General features: G+C 39.8%; 1 protein-coding gene and 1 long non-coding RNA gene across 3 annotated transcripts in view; one reads left to right on the top strand and one right to left on the bottom strand.

The window, feature by feature from the left end:
- Window positions 1–16323, top strand: part of LEMD3 (LEM domain containing 3) — an 83795-nt gene that overhangs the window by 44371 nt on the left and 23101 nt on the right. The window contains exons 2-3 of one of the 2 annotated variants that reach the window (XM_048835899.2): window positions 144–181; window positions 4440–4503. The exons of the other annotated variant lie outside the window; for it this stretch is intronic. Coding sequence (XP_048691856.1) covers window positions 144–181; window positions 4440–4503 — 102 coding nt within the window. The remainder of the gene's footprint in view (window positions 1–143; window positions 182–4439; window positions 4504–16323) is intronic. 2 annotated transcript variants of the gene reach the window in all.
- The window catches only part of LOC142070602 (uncharacterized), a 32999-nt gene continuing 25051 nt past the window's right edge, over window positions 8376–16323 (bottom strand). Inside the window, exons 3-5 of the long non-coding RNA XR_012666475.1 lie at window positions 13870–14015; window positions 10823–10937; window positions 8376–8477 (exon numbers count right to left, since the gene is read on the bottom strand). This is a non-coding gene — a long non-coding RNA (uncharacterized LOC142070602). The remainder of the gene's footprint in view (window positions 8478–10822; window positions 10938–13869; window positions 14016–16323) is intronic.

Raw genomic sequence — 16323 nt, 5'->3', positions numbered from 1 at the left:
GATTGTCCCTAAAAATATCTATGTAATTACCTTTATACACTATGAAATTTTATGTGCTAAGAGACTATAATAGTGATATATTTTATTACCATCTACAAGCCAGACAATGAGTGAACTAATGAAGTTTTTTTTACCCTTAATAGTTAAAAATCCCTTCAGTGAGCAGCTTGAAGAAATAAAAGTAAGTAAATATGATTATAATACATTGTGATTTATGTTTTGTTAGATATTTGTATGAAGTCATTGCAAACACCAAGAATTATTAAGGTGTATGAAATTTTGGAATGTATTCCATGCTTTTAGCAGAGGTCACTGTGTCATACAGGACAGTGAGAAAATTAAGTAAGCTACTGTTATGTTACACAAATGGCTACTGCAAGACCTAGGAACTAAAACCATTATTAGCTTAAAAATGCTAGTTACGTTACACCTAAAACAAATAGGATTGAAAGAATGTAAAAAAAATGCTGCAGTGCTTGTGTTGTAAAATCCTGGAAAGAATTGTATTAGTCTTCAGGTTGTTAAGCTTAATTCTGTAAAACCCAAATCTGACTTGGATAGTGTTTTAAAGTTAGAAAAAAATAACCTGTGTGAAATATCAGGAGATTAAGCTCTTTCTACTTCTGAAAAAGCTCCTTGATCTTGGTTCATGAGGAAGGGTTTCAGAAGGTGGATTTCACTGAAGAGAATTTGTCCCTCTATTCCACATTGGTTCTCTTCCATCATGATATTGACTTTTTCAGCTAGAGAACTGGGACAACAATTTCTGAGGTGGACCTACTCTGAGGTGTCTGTATGTTGTAATATGAAGTTGGCAACCAGATCTCTGACTGATGCAATCTTCTTGGAAATACTGGCCTGATGTTGCAGGATACTGTCTTTCCCCTCAGAATGCCTTCTTCCAAGCAGTCCAGTAGAAAGGCCCATAAGCACTGCACGAAGAGACACGATTCTTTTGACATTATAGTCTCTTGGGCACCAGATTTGACTGACAACCCAAGAACTTGTTTTCAGTTTCTCATCCTGTCCCTTAGGCTTTTCCCTTTCCTTCTGGGAATCTTGTCAGTTTCCTTCTAGTATGGAGTAGAATTACTATGGATTGTTCATTAGCCAGAAGGGTTATGCTCTCCAATTCCCCTCCTTCTAATCCACATCATTTGTTGATTGATTGTTATTGTCAGACATTAAATTGATTCATGAAAACAGTTCTCACAAGTACTTTGAACAAGAGATCATCTACAAAGCTATAGGTGGCTTCTTTTTCCCATAGAAATAAAAGAATTGAACAGTGTGTTCTAAGTGCCAAACTTTGTTCGTAAGTTGATTTTTGTTTTATGTTCGCTATTTTCCATCTGGGAAATGAAATAAACAAACTTGGTTTTCTATAAAATATTCTCTAGGAAGTTGACAATCTCCATCTCCAGGTTGTTGAGATAAAAGTTTTTGAAATCTGGTATTTGGAGGTATTTGATCCTGTGTGGCTCTTGGGTCATTACATGTTTTCTAGCTGTCGGATCCTAAACTCCCGGTAAGATTCCCAGTTACATCTGAATGTCTAGTGCATTATTATGTTGCCACCCCGGTCCATGAATGCTGAATTGTTCAGATGTTTAGTCAATGAAGAGAAGTATTTTACCTTTCCAGTATCAGGTTTCAGAGTAGCAGCCGTGTTAGTCTGTATTGGCAAAAAGAAAAGGAGTACTTGTGGCACCTTAGAGACTAACCAATTTATTTGAGCATAAGCTTTCGTGAGCTACAACTCACTTCATCGGATGCATTCAGTGGAGGGAGCTGTAGCTCACGAAAGCTTATGCTCAAATAAATTGATTAGTCTCTAAGGTGCCACAAGTACTTTTTCTTTTTCCAGTATCAGTCATCTTGAGTAGTTCCACTTTCTCTTCATAATCTTAGTAGCCACTGTGTTTGATAACAATCATTCCTTGACCCTTGAAGTTTTACATTTAGTTTGTGGTTGTTGAATAAAGCCAACAAGTCATTCAACCATTGCAGATTATGTAAAACTAATCCGTCTTCTCTTTTCTGAAATAAGAATGTGATTTCAGTTTAGACATCTGATGCTTCTGTCTGTAGGAATCTTGCACTGTGACTACATTTAAGAGCTCCAGTAACAATGAAATTCTCAACTTTTCTGTTCGTACCTTCATTATTTCAAGCATTGATAAACTTTCTTTGGTAAGGAGTGCTGCTTAATGTATGCTGCAGTGAAAATGGACTTCTTTAACAAGATACTGAACAAAATCTCCATTACAACTGACAATGGTAGGCCTTCCGTATCTTATTTGGCATCTCACTGTCATGCTTATTTAGGGAAATAGATCTTCAGTCTTCATTTAATTACTCTTCACTCGTTCTCCTAGTGGCTTACTGATAAAATATTCATGAGATATTATTTAGATGTATACAGAGTGTAATAAAAGAACCCCAATCCATTGTTCTGGGTGCACTTAACAGTTTTTTTAAGAAATAAGTTAAAATAAATCCATCATGTACAGCAACAACATAAATGTAACTGAAATTAACCACATGCACAATCTCCGAAGTCCTACACCCGGCCCTACCCAACAATGCCAGTGTCTTCATGATCCATCAAAGAAAAGGTGTACATTGCATCATGCCCGGAAGACTTACAAAACTGGCTTTCCAGAAAATATTCTCTAGAGGCTTTTTTTTCTAAATAGTTTAGATGCTTTTTTTCTAAATAGTTCAGCGCTAATAGCACAGCTTACATGCTGCAAATGGAGATGTACAGACATAATATATGCAGCTACTGACAAGTAACTCATCCTAATAGAACATCTTTAATTCTGAGGGATCAAAAGACTATGTAGTCCAAACTGCTCAAATTCATCCATTTCTGTGGTGAGATGCTACACAACACACACTGTTGAAGTGCAGCCACTTCTGTGGCAAAATTCCAGAAAGTTACATACTTTTTTTTAATTTTGGATACAAATGATGATTTCACTGTAAACTGCAGAAACTTAAGTAGACTTTCTGCATATACTTGAATCTGGCCTGGACTGAAGGATAAACACTACTACTCTTGCAAAATTTTATTCGTGGAGAGATGGTAACTACTGGTCTGACATGAAGCTTCTATCAGTTCATCTATGTTAGGGGTGAGATTGAAACTTGTGTGGGCATGTCTGTGCACTATTGACTTTAAAAAAAAATAATTAAATTAAATCTTTTGAATTGGTGGAAGTTACTGTGTAATCACCTAGGTGCAGAGCTTTGTGTCAGAAGTAGGAGAAAGGAATATAAGTATCTGAACGTATTTTTCCTTCATTAAACTAATTCAGATTTGAGAAACTGAGAATGAAGAGTACAAAAACTAGTCTTCATGTTGCAATATACAAAAATATGAGGTTCTACTCTAAACCTCATATGCCTGAGCTAATTGTTAAATTGAAAATATTGTGGTGGTGAAGTAGAAAACACAAGTTATATGCTCGAGAATAAAATGTTTTTGAAAAGTATTTAGTTACCACATACACTTAAACATTTTGCACTTTAAAGAGTGCCTGCTATCTGAGAATTGCAAAGCACTTTACGAGCACTAATAATAACTCAGTCTTATAAAATTCCTGCAAAGGAGGTATTAAAACTATTGTACAGTTAGAAAAATTGAGTCAGGTGTTAAATGATGTGCCTAAGGTCACACACAAATTGGGCATACCTGCAGTAACAAGAGATATTAGAATAATTCACTATTCAATTTGCATCATTCTCTATTCCTGACTCCTATTCTTCTCCTTTGTCCACAAGATCATTTTGCCTCTAGAATTGTCTCTTCCTCCCACCTTTACACTTTAGATGCCACAGCTTTTCTTTCATGCATAATAAGTCAGTCAAGTTTGAGGGTCTCCAGTGTAATGAGTTTTTGTTCTGGCCTTTCCAAAAGTCTAATTTTGGCCTGAATTTCCCATGAATAGAACATAGTTAGTTGAATAGAAATTCATCTGGGATGGTTAATGTACCTTGTTTTGCCTAAAGTGTCATAGGACCTTTAATGAGAATAAATATCCAGGGGCTTTGTTTAAATTTTTTGTGAAAGTTAGCACCTCCAAGTTTTTAATACCTATTAAGACCATTCTGGGGTATTGTTTTAGTACTATGTTAGAGAGAACAGTGCAACCACCTAAATTGTTAATCTGTTTCCTATAATTTTCCTCTCTAATTCTAAGAACTAGTTTAAACTAGCTCAATAAAAGATTATACCTTGAATGGATACAGATAAATGCAAAATCAGTTGATACTGTCTTTTTGATGCACAAAACACCATTTGGCTGTCTTATCTAATTCTGTAGATAAAATACTATTTTACTGTAAATAGCTTTACGTTCTCAGTAGATGAAAAATGAATTTTTCTTGTGAAGCTGTAAATTCTTAATGTTAACCAGCTTTTTTAATTCCAGGCAAACGAAAGAAGTCTGATGAACAGCTTATATAAACTTCATGATAGATTGGCACAAATAGCAGGTATGTTTTTAAAATTAATATTGACTATAAGAGAATAATAATTATAAATGCAACTTAATATATATGCAGGCAGTGTTTGTGGCAATAGATAAAATCCCAGGGCCCAGATTCTTGGCTGCAAGATACAAATGACTTAACTCTGTTGAAATCACTAGGAGTTATTCATATACTGTGAATAGGGAGATTCGGAGTCCCAGTTCTAAATCACATAAGCTGCCTTTTCAAGCATGTAACCTTTTTTATCTTGACACTCTCTAAGGTTTAGTTCAGCAGGATTCAAAGATTCTGAGGCCAGAAGCGACCATTTTGATCATCTAGTCTTAACTCTGGCATAGATAGCATAGGCTGTAGAACTTCCTCCAAACTAATTCATAGACCATATATTTCAGAAAAAATATCCAATCTTGATTTAAAATAGTCAGTGATAGAGAATTCTTGGTAGATCTTTTTTTTCCAATGATTAATTACGCTCGCTGTTAGAAATTTACACCTTATTTTTGGTCTGATTACAGGGGGATAAAAATCAATGATTTTTTTTTAAATAAAAAATATTGGATTTTTTATTTAAATCAGATTTTTTTAGAAGATTTTTTCCCTCAAAGCAATCTTTGAGCTATAATGTATCTATCTTTAGATATCTCATCATAGAATAGGGATGATAAATTCTAACTCTGTAGTATGATACAATATAGTCATGTAATGTTTAAGAAAACTTTTGTAAATGAGTTCCAATAGTTCATGGATTAGAGACCCAATCTTATGGGGTTCCAGGGGCATCTGTATAGATTATTTAGGTTAATCTTTCTGTCTACCCAGTGGGACTCAGTGCTCAGTCTAGAAGATACCATCCGAGATGCTTAGTTTTGCAGTTCTCCAACTCTGTATTTGTGTCTCCAGAGATAACATGCTTGTTAACAGAAAATTTTTGTAAAATAAATAATATATAGAGGTGAGAAATAACCTCAACCCTATTGTCCCTCTGCAAGTTTGTGTACACAGAGTCAATCCCTTACCTCTCTCTAAAAGTGCAAAATTTCAGAAAGTTCAATGAAATTGTTGGGGGCGGAATAGATCTGGACAAGGAGAAGAAGTCTGGAGAGAAATGTGAGAAGGGAGGGACAGGCAGTAGTAACAGAAGTAAAACTGTTTGAGCAGCGTATTCCAGAAGTCTTGAGGTCTTTCTGAGTGTAGCCTTCATTGATTTGAGATCTGCCATACCATTCTTTCACTAGAAGGGAAAACCTATAATGGTAGCAGGCCATAAAAGAGACTCAGTTTGGGAATATTTTAATGAAATTCTTCACAGGTAGAGGAACATGTATTAAGTTTATAATAACCAACAAGAATGCACTTTTATGTAGAAATCCATGATTAAATTGAATCTTCCTGATTAGTGATTTAAATCATATCCACCCTGCGTCTGAATTTGTCTAGTTTCAACTTCTAGTCATTGGATTGTAAAAAGAAAAGGAGTACTTGTGGCTAACACGGCTGTTACTCTGAAACCTGTCATTGGATTGTGTTATACCTTTCTCTGCTAGATTGAAGAGCCCATTACCTAATATTTGTTCTCCATGTAGATACTTATAGATGGTAATCAAATCACCCCTTAATTGTCTCGTACGACAAGTGTTTGAACTTTTTTGTGTTGGTAAGAGCTCTGGAACTGTTCCATCTACTGGCCCTTGCGGAAATAAAGCAGTCCAGTTCTATTTCAATGCCTAAATATGCTGTAATGTAGGGAAGGTGGCATATTTGTTAAAAGCTAAACAAACATATGCCACTTTATTTGGAAAAGAAATTACCTGTTTTATCTGGTATACTGTGCTATATTTGTCATACTGATGTTTAGAAACACTCTGTTAGCATTATTTGTAATGTACATAGAGAAATAAACAAGTTCATTAACAAGAAGTCTGAATTAAGAATGCTGTGTGCTAATGTAAACCCTTTATATACATATTTTGTGACAAACTGTAAAGGAACAATTACTGTTAAAATAGTTAACCATAATGACACATGAAGAAACAATGTGTGTTTTTTGTCTAGAGCAATCTAGAAGAAGCTTAAAGTTACAAAGTGAAGCTCTAAAAAATCAGAAAATGGCAAAGGTGAAGTTGTCTGAACAACTCTGGCATCTTGTGAGACTGCATTACAATACAGTATCTCATTGCTTGATTATATACTGTTTTCTCCATAGGACCCTTGCCTGTTTCAGTGCATAAACTGGATGGTGCATAGTGAAAGAGATTGCTTTTGAATATTTTTTTATCCTTGTTCATTTTGTGGCCCCGTGCCTTATTTACTGCACACCATCCAAACTCTAAAACGAATACAGAATTTTTTGTTGACACATCTGTGGCACCCAACATAGCATAAATGCCTCACAAACGTTAGAAAACAAACTTTGCAGATAGCTGTATGTTATAGATGAGACTGAAAAACAGCATGATTTGCACAGGGTCACATGGGAAATCTGACAGAAGCAGCAAAAAAACAAGTTCTCTTGGATTCCAGTCCAGTGCTTTCCTCACAAGAGCATTCTTCCTCTTGCGGCAGGTCCTGTCTTGCTCACTGTACACGTACAACATCGCCAGTGACTGGATTTTAGAACAATTTGCTATTCAGTTTGCATCATTCTTTTATCAACATAATGAAGAAAGTCTTATTAGGTATTACGCTATCATAATGCATACATTCACACACAGCCTTAAATTTGTCATTTCCTGAACTGAATGCTTCATGCTGCAGCCTCATTGATCTCTTTTTAGCTTTTAATAGTTTCCTAAGTTTCCTACGTTCTTTTTATATAAGATTCCATTTTCAGCTATTTAAAAGACAGTAGTAGAAGGTTCTGTACTGTTAACCAGAAGGTTGGATTCTGTATCATATGGAGGAAGACATGGCTCCTCCATTTGTTTGTGTAATTACACACACCCTCCCCCAAATGTATACATATATTATTACAATTGTTTGCATGTTTATCTCTCCATGTATGGAAAGGACTTCAGTCATAAATAATCTTGCAGCAGATCTTCTCTCCTTATGTAGAACCCAAAAAGACCTACTGTATCCCTATTTAGTCGTCCCTCACCCCAGTGAACTTTTGAGACTTGTTTTCTGAAAACATAATTTTTCTCTACACGGCCCTTCTTTTTATTAGACTATTCTCTGGCAGGAGCCACATCTCAAGGATTATTTGATCGCTCTATCTTGAATAGCTTTTGCATGACTGATACGTTATAAACCATTCCAGGTGTTAAACTGCTGAACTTTTCTGTGGCGAATCAAGAAGAGTTTATTCTATTGGAGATATCCTTTCCTGTTCCCTTACCTTCATTCCACTCTTGCACCTCCCCTCTCCAAAACACAGGACACAGAACAGCTGCCCACTCTAATGCCCTGTTTGGTGCACCCTGTAAGCATGAGATTTATTTAAGCTTATTAGTGCCTAGTAATGCCATTGCCTTATTGCATTGGGTCAGTACATCACACCCAGATGTGAATCAGCAGTTGATCACAAAATCCAAATTTTCCTCAAAGATTTGGATGAGCATTTGAGCCTCGTAGGTGGAACTTTTTGTTCAGATAAAGCTCTATTTAAATATTAAATTAAGTTAATCTTAATACAAACAAGAAACCAAAAATAAAACTGAAGCACAGGCCTTCAGCCTTTACTTCAACAGAAGACTATGCTAAGGCCCTGGTATTAATAGAGAGAATCAAAGGCCTTGTACATAAAGCTCTACTAGTAATCAGAAAACAGATTCCAAATTTATTTTTTTAAAAGGAAAATGTATCAGCTCTTCATTTTGAGTAAGGAGAACTTTCTGAACCTGAGACTTCAAAGTCAACTTTATAGATGTGATTATGTCCCTACTGAAGATTTTGAGATATGACAGAACAATCCATTTACCATCCCTTGATGGAGGAGAGGGAGAGAAATATACTGGACACTTCAGCTTGGTGAACAACTGAAAGAGAACAGATATGAAAACCAAGAGATAGCAAAAGACGAACAAACCCCCAAACCCTAAATATTTTCCTTTTAGGATTCATTTTATGCTCCTTTTATTTTTGGTGCTTGAAGCAGGCTTTGAGATTAATGGGCTAAATAAAAGCCAGAAGAGTCAATAGCAATTTCAAATGTTTAGTCAGTGCTGAAAAGCAAATTTAACTTGGTTTATCTTTCCTCTCTAGTGAAGTACAGAGTAATCTTGATTCCTCTTGTAGACCAGAAGCGCTTGGACTTTCTGGGGAGAAAATCTTACTCATCGGCAACCCTACAGTTCTGCACTGCAAATTATTAGGCGCTGATGGCCCAAATACAACTTTACAAATCATGCAAAATTTGGCTCCTTTATTCGACATCTTCCTCCAGACCAAAGGGAACAATTTCAGGCTACTATATCTGAGGGACAGTTATTGGTCAGGACATCTCTTTAAGCGGCACTTGATGCTGCAGATACTGCAGCCTATTCCATTTCCATAGCAGTGGTGATGTGCAGGGCATCCTCGCTATGGTTGTCTAGTTTTCCCCAGAGAAGTCCAGAATATGGTGGAGGATCTCCCGTTTAATGGTCCAAAGTTGTTCACAGAGAATATCGATGAGTTACTGCATGCTCTTAAGACTCTAGGGCCACATTACATTTGTTAGGTATCTACACTCCTGCGAACAAAAGAAAATTCCGTAGATTGCAAACAGCTCAGTTTCTACCTGATGCAATTCTCTGGAATCAAGATTACTCTTTCTTTCCTCTCTAGTGAAGGACAGAGTAATCTTGATTCCTCTTTGTTCACCTCAATTTGCTGCTAGTTCCTGATCTTGAAGTTTTTACAAGATATAGTAGCCTAACACAAGATATACTAGCCACTCCCTTGTCTTTAGTCTGTCAGCTGCAATGATTTGCCTACCTCCTCCCTCCATTTGGGGACAAACTCTCCCAGTTCCAACAAGTATGGGGAGCCTGTCACCTCAGACAAATGTGTCCTGGATATGCCACCATTGGGCTACAATCCATTTTCCCTCCCTCCCTTCTTATTCCCCATCGCTGTTCCTCAGTTGTTCCTAAGACAGGAAATAAACCCCCTTCTTCGTTTAGGAGCAATAGAGCTGGTCCCTGTTCAGCACAGGAGATGGAGCTTCTACGTGAGGTACTTTCTCATGCCAAAGAAGAGTGGAAGGTGGAGAAAAACTCCTAAGCAAATTTGTGAGGTCTCAAAAGTTCAAGATAGTGACATCTGGTATCTGTAGTTCCTTTTCTAGATTCAGGGAATTGTTTTTCAGCCCTTGACCTTCAAACATGTACTTCGATATAGCAATACACCTGATACACAAAAGGTTCCTGTGTTTTGTCATAGGCCAGGATAATTCTTCTTTGAGTGCTTGTTCATGTCGATTCCATTCTAGGTGTGCACAAACCCACGTGCACAGCCATCAGAGATTTTTGCGTTTGTGGTACCCGTAGTGCCGACTGTGGCGCCCTCTGGAATGTTGCGCTCATGCCATGGTATATCAGGTGCTGACGGCCAGGGGTGCTGGGACAGTTTCTAAAGTGCGGTGCTGAGAGCCATTGAACCGAACTGTAAACTCTGTATATACTGGAAACCACTTCAAGCCTGCAGGTGCTGCAGCACCCTCTGCACTCCTAGTTCCAGCACCTATGCCACCGACCCTACGCCCTCTCAGTTCCTTTTTACCGCCTGTGGTGGTCAGTTGGAGCGCCTCTCTTGCTTGGCAAGAGCTAGCGATTGTCTACCATTTTGAACTTCATGCCGTAAGGCCATTGTATATAGTTCACTTTGTTAGTCTTAAGTAGTTCTTAAGTAGTTAAGTGTGAGTTGGTTAGTAGTTAGGGTCCCAGTGGGACTTTGCCCCAGGCAAGGCATGCCCTGATCTCTCGGGTTCGAGCCCTGTTCAGACTGCAGCAGGCCTGTGCCTGTGAACGACCCCCACAGCAGCTGCCTTAAGTGCCTGGGGGAGTCATACATTAAGGAGCGGTGCCGGGTCTGCACTCCTGCTACATCCTAATCCCGAAGCCCAAAGGGGGCCTCAGGCCCATCCTGGACCTGCATGGCCTCAAGAAGTTGAAGTTTCGCGTGGTTTCCCTGACCTCCATCATTCCTTCCCTGGATTTGGGGCACTGGTATGCCGCTCTCAACTTAAAAGTCGCTTACTTTCATGTCTCCGTATTCTTGGGTCACAGGCGTTTCCTGCGCTTCATAGTGGTAGCACATCACTTCCAGTTTAGTGTTACCCTTTGGCCTATCCTCGGCCCCCAGGGTGTTCACGAAATTCATGGCACCGGTAGTGGCTTACCTGAGACGTCACCGTGTCCAGCTCTTCCCGTATCTCAAAGACTAGCTCATCAAGGGCAAGTCTCTGGGGCAGGTCCAACAGAGCCTCAACCTGGTGCGATCCATCTGCAATAAACCTGTTAATAAACACAGAAAAGTCCATGTTAACGCTGGTCCAATGAATAGAGTTTATCGGAGCAGTTCCCAACTCCACGCGAGGCAGGGCCTTCCTTCCAAAGGCATGCTTCCAGGCCATGTTGGACTTGATTGCCCACTTAAAGAGCATCTACTTACCACAGCCCACACATGCCTGCAACTGATGGGCCACATGGCTGCATGCGCGTATGTGGTCCACTATACCCATCTTCATCTATGACCTCTGCAGGCATGGCTGGCCTCGGTCTATATTCCCAGCAGGCACACCCTGGATTGACTGGTCATGGTGCTGAGCCGCTTTTTTTCTTCCTCAGACTGGTGGCTGGATCCGAGTTGGTGCTGTGCAGGGTTACTTTTGTGACCCAGTCTCCGTTGCTTACCCTGGTTTTGGATGTGTAAGACCTGGGCTGGGGAGCTCATCTGGGTGAGCTCAACAACCAGGGCTGCTGGCTTCACAGCGATCTGGGCCTTCATATTAATGTCAGGGAGCTCAACACGGTTCTCCTGACCTGCCAAGCATTCTTGCCCCACCTGAAGGACAGGGTGGTGCAGGTCCTGACGGACAATACAGCTGCGATGTACTACATCAACAAGCAGGGCAGAATCAGGTCTTTGGCCTTTGTCAGGAAGTGCTCAGCCTCTGGGACTTTTGTGTGCGGCATGCCATTCATCTGGTAGCCACCCACCTGCCCGGAGCCAAGAACGTCCTGGCAGATCACCTCAGCAGGATTTTCTCGTTTTGCCACGAATGGTAGCTCCATCCGGAGGTGATCAGCCTGATCTTCTGCATGGCCTCAGGTGGGGGACTCCCCAGGTGGACCTGTTCATGTCCAGACAAAAAAGGAAGTGCCACGTGTTCTGTTCTCTGCAGCGCAGGGACTAATCAAGTGATTTAAGTGACACTGCCCGGTTATTGCTATTCGTTAGCTTTTATGATGGTGAAATTTTCAAGGAAGAATTTTTGTGTTTAACACCATTAGAAACCTATACCACATGAGAGATCATTTCTGAAAAGGTAAAAGGCTCATTCGAAAAAAAGGTTTAGATCTGCGGGAAGTAAATTTGCTTGTTACAGACTGAGAATGTGACAGGGAAACAGAAGGGCATTGCTTCACATTTGGCAGTGATATGCCCTTCATTAAACACACTTCACTACATCATTCCCCAGACTGTCCTCTGTGGTAAGTTGTCTGGGGACATGAAAAAAATGGGCATTGTGATGAGATTAGTGAACTACATATGCTCAATTTCTAGCTTGCCACCGTGTCTTTTTAAAGCTCTTTTATAAATGACCTTTTCAGCAGAGCCAGTGGTGGATTGGCCAGGGGTCCTGGCCAATTGGGGGACCCTGGAAAAATGGGCGTTCCCATGCCTGGACCCGCTCCGCCTGCCCGGTGCTCCCCCGACCCCATTTCCCTGGTAGGAGCATGGGCAGAGGGGATTGCACGCGGAAGAGATGGGGTGGGGCCCCTACTTGCTCTGGCTCAGGGCCCCACAAAAGCTTAATCTGCCTCTGAGCACGACGACGTTCACTGGTTAATAGGGAGCATGTATTAGATTGTGTGTGCTTCAAAAAGAAATAGAATTTTGTTCAAACCACAAGACCAACAAGGCTTGAGAGTTCCTGGAATTTATGAATGATAGCTTATCTGTTCAATATTACTAGTCACTCAACTTGCAACTCCAAGGCCTTGCGAGCAGTGTTGGGGATCTGTTTGAAAAAGTGTGCTTCTTTGAGAGGAATCTCGTAATCTGTGAGACAGACTTAACAGGAGAGATGTTGCATTTTCCCTCATGGCGTGCTGCTACAGATGAAACGTTGATGAAAATGATGCAAGAATTCCTAAACAATCTGATAAAAAATCTTAAAATGTGATTTTGAGAATTTTAAAATTCCGAAAGATTTGCTTTAATTTGTTTGTGTTCAGTTTGTTGTCTCTGCCGATAGACCTTGCCTTTCTGAAGCAAATAACTTTCTTGATTCAATTGATGAAGGTGCCTTTCAATTACAAATTTTAAGGCTCCAGAGCTCAGATGTCTTGAAGGCAAAATTCAGTAAAGTGAGACTTTGTGATTTCTGGACTTGATATGCTTACCGGTTTCAGAATAGCCAGCATCTAAACCATCTATCTTTTAACAATGTTTGGATTAATGTACCTCTGCAAATCAGGGTTTTCTACCATGAACATTATAAAAAACTAACACGGCAGTCGCCTGACAGACTGGGATCTTCACCAGTTCATGCACCTTGCACTGACCTCCTACAAACCATTCTTCAGAAAGCTTGCCAGAGATCATTTATGTCCTCTCCCATTAGAGATTACCACAGACACAGGTGGTAATGTTGATTTATAAACTTTGTTAAAAGATAGAGACACTAATACTTAATGTTACAATCAAGGTCTTTATTTATTGGCAGCTGAAGTTGTGGGTTTTTTAAGTTTAAGTCAGCCTTCTGCACAAATGGCCTGCCTCTTGTCATAAAATTATCTGATTGGCCCATGGGTAGATCTAATTATTATCACTGCCCTAATGGTACAGGTCAGATGGCAAGAATCCAGCCTCCATTTCAACCAGAGAGATCAGAAATGCCTCTCTTCATTTTCTTGCCTCTCATCAGACACAGGCCTATGAAAGTCATCACAGATAATGTTGCCTGCGTGTTCAATATCAGTTGGTGGGGAGGAGTGAGAACCCTTTCCCTCTGTGCAAAGCAATAACATCATGGAACTGTCAAATAGAACATCACAGGAGAGTTTCTGCAGTATATTTCCCTGGCAGGCAAAATGTCTCAGCTGTTGCTTTTAGCAGGTGATTTTCATAAAAACATAAGGACAGCCATAATGGGTCAAACCAGTGACTGCAGTTATTCTAGTAGCCCCAACGTTATCAAGGTAGGCATGGTTTCCTTACCTGTTTCACCTAGCTCTTTGTCCAGCAATAAATCTTCCAATCGCTCCTCAGCTGCTCTCTCAGAGCACTGGTCGACTGCTGCATCCCAGCATTCTCCACCTCCAGGCATGGCTCCTTGATGTTTCGTGGGGTAGAGTCAGTCTGTTCTGCAGAAGTACAATAGGTATTATTAAATAGTAGGAAAGATTCTTCCAGAAATACCTTCAAAAGTGGAGAAGCTTTTAGTCGCTGGTCTGAATTCCCGAATGCTGTCGCCAGATCTGCCTTGATTCTGCTTGTTCTGGAATATCTGCTTCAATTAAAGAAAATGGGACTATCAGTACTTTCAAGGTTCATTTGGCTGCCTTAACAGCTTTTCATAGCACTGTTGAGGGGTTCTCGCTGTTCGCTAACCCTACAACTGTAAGGTTCACAAAAGGTCTGGGTAATCTCGCCCACTGGTCCCCCCTGTTTGGGACCTTGATTTGGTTCTTAAGTCTCCATGAAGTCACCTTTTGACCAATGGCAAACTGCATCTTACTGAATTTGTCCATGAAAACAGCCTTCTTAGTGGCTATTTCATCAGCCTGCAGAATCTGATTGTTTGGAGCTTTAATGGCAGACCCCCCTGTGATGGGTCCCCCCCCACCACAGGGTGCCACTTGGAACTGGGGTGCCACTGAGCCTGCCTGTCCCACTAGCCTGGGTTCCTTTTACATTGTACTGCCGAGGCAAGTCACCCAAGCCCTCTCTCAGGCTTCAGACTGCATTTTACTAGCACACACCCAGGTAGGGACACGCCCAGCTGCAGTTTCACACAAATGCAGAGATCAGCTTTGCATGGGAAATCTCAGCTAAGGAATTGCCCAGAACTTGAGTGCACACCCTCTCTGGTGTGTAAATCCATAATTGTATCATCTTGCGCTGCACAGAGAACTATACAGTGTAAGCTCATTGAAATTCACCCCCTCCCTCAATGTGGAGGAAGATATGCACAGCTCTTCCCCCCCCCCCCCCAGTTGAATTTGAATAGAGACTGGGAGTGGCTGGGTCATTACATATAGTGAATCTGTTTCCCTGAGTTAAGTATCCTCACACCTTCTTGTCAACTGTCTAAATGGGCCATCTTGATCATCACCACAAAAGTTTTTTTCTTCTGATGATAATAGCGCATCTTCATTAATTAGCCTCTTACATTTTGTATGGCAACTTCCACCTTCTCTGTATGTGTATATATATATCTTCTTACTATATGTTCCATTCTATGCATCTGATGAAGTGGGCTGTATCCCACGAAAGCTTTATGCTCTAATAAATTTGTTTATCTCTAAGGTGCCACAAGTACTCCTGTTCTTTTTGTGGATACAGACTAACACGGCTGCTACTCTGAAACCTGTCAATAAATTACAGTTTCTCTGGATGATCAAGGAGGTGCATTTAATCTAGAAGTCCAGTTCTGGTCAAGCCTACTAATAGAATGATGGTGGGGTAATTCTTGAAGCTTTTCAGACTGACTCGGGTCTGCAAGGTATTACGACTTTCTGTTTGCACACATCTATTATAAGGAGATAAAACAGAAAGTTTCAAATACCATTAGGTCTGTTCAAGAAGCTAGTGTGCCTTCACACATTGATTTTTCTCTCCCCCCCCCCCCCTTAAGTTTGACTCGCATTCATTTTATGATGACAGGGGCATGTGTGTCAAACGCACTCTGCATTTCTGGTGGTTCTAGATACTTCTGTTTACTAATATTTTTTAAGGTGCGCTTATATAAGAAATTTGTAAGACCAATATGGTAATAAGTTATTACACAAAAATGTGTTCAGAGTAAATGGGAAATCTGCTTTTACTTTACATTGGTTTGCATATAAAGTAACCATTTTTTATCTTTAAAATATAAAACTGTATGGTATGTATGTGTATACTTTCTAGCCTTTTTCAGTGCACTGAATTTACTTCATGTACTAGATTCATTTTAGGAAGGGAAATTTATAGAAACTTATGACTCTCACGATTTTGAAAGAAAAAGCCAGGAAAAATTAATTCATATATGCAAGAAGTTTCCCAGTAATTAGGCACAAAATGGAGGATTATCCAATTATTTAAGGCATCCTTTTGGGGTAGGGTTTGGAAGTGGACCAAGTGTTCACCCTTAACTGAATCAGTAATTCTTTTGTTTTGCCTCAGTCTTAACGTTTCTTTTAATAAAGTTCTGTAAACTACCTTTTATTTCACTTCTAGTTTTTAAAGGTTTTTAAGAACGTGCTTCTGCTCTTGTTTTTTGTTTAGTACCTGAAGTTCTAATCATATTTGTAGCATCACAGTAGATAGTTGTGGCAATCAGATGTTTGGGGGGGGGGAAAGCATCCAGCAGTCTCTCTCCCACGTTCTTATTTTAAATACTTAGCGCCTCCAACTATTCTCTGCTTGTGTAGATTGCATTAACTGTGTAAGTTTGCACTTGTGGGCTTTTTA

The sequence above is a fragment of the Caretta caretta genome, chromosome 1 (genome assembly GCF_965140235.1).
Source record: "Caretta caretta isolate rCarCar2 chromosome 1, rCarCar1.hap1, whole genome shotgun sequence".
NCBI lineage: Eukaryota > Metazoa > Chordata > Testudines > Cheloniidae > Caretta > Caretta caretta.
This window is presented reverse-complemented; position numbering and strand designations above follow the sequence as displayed.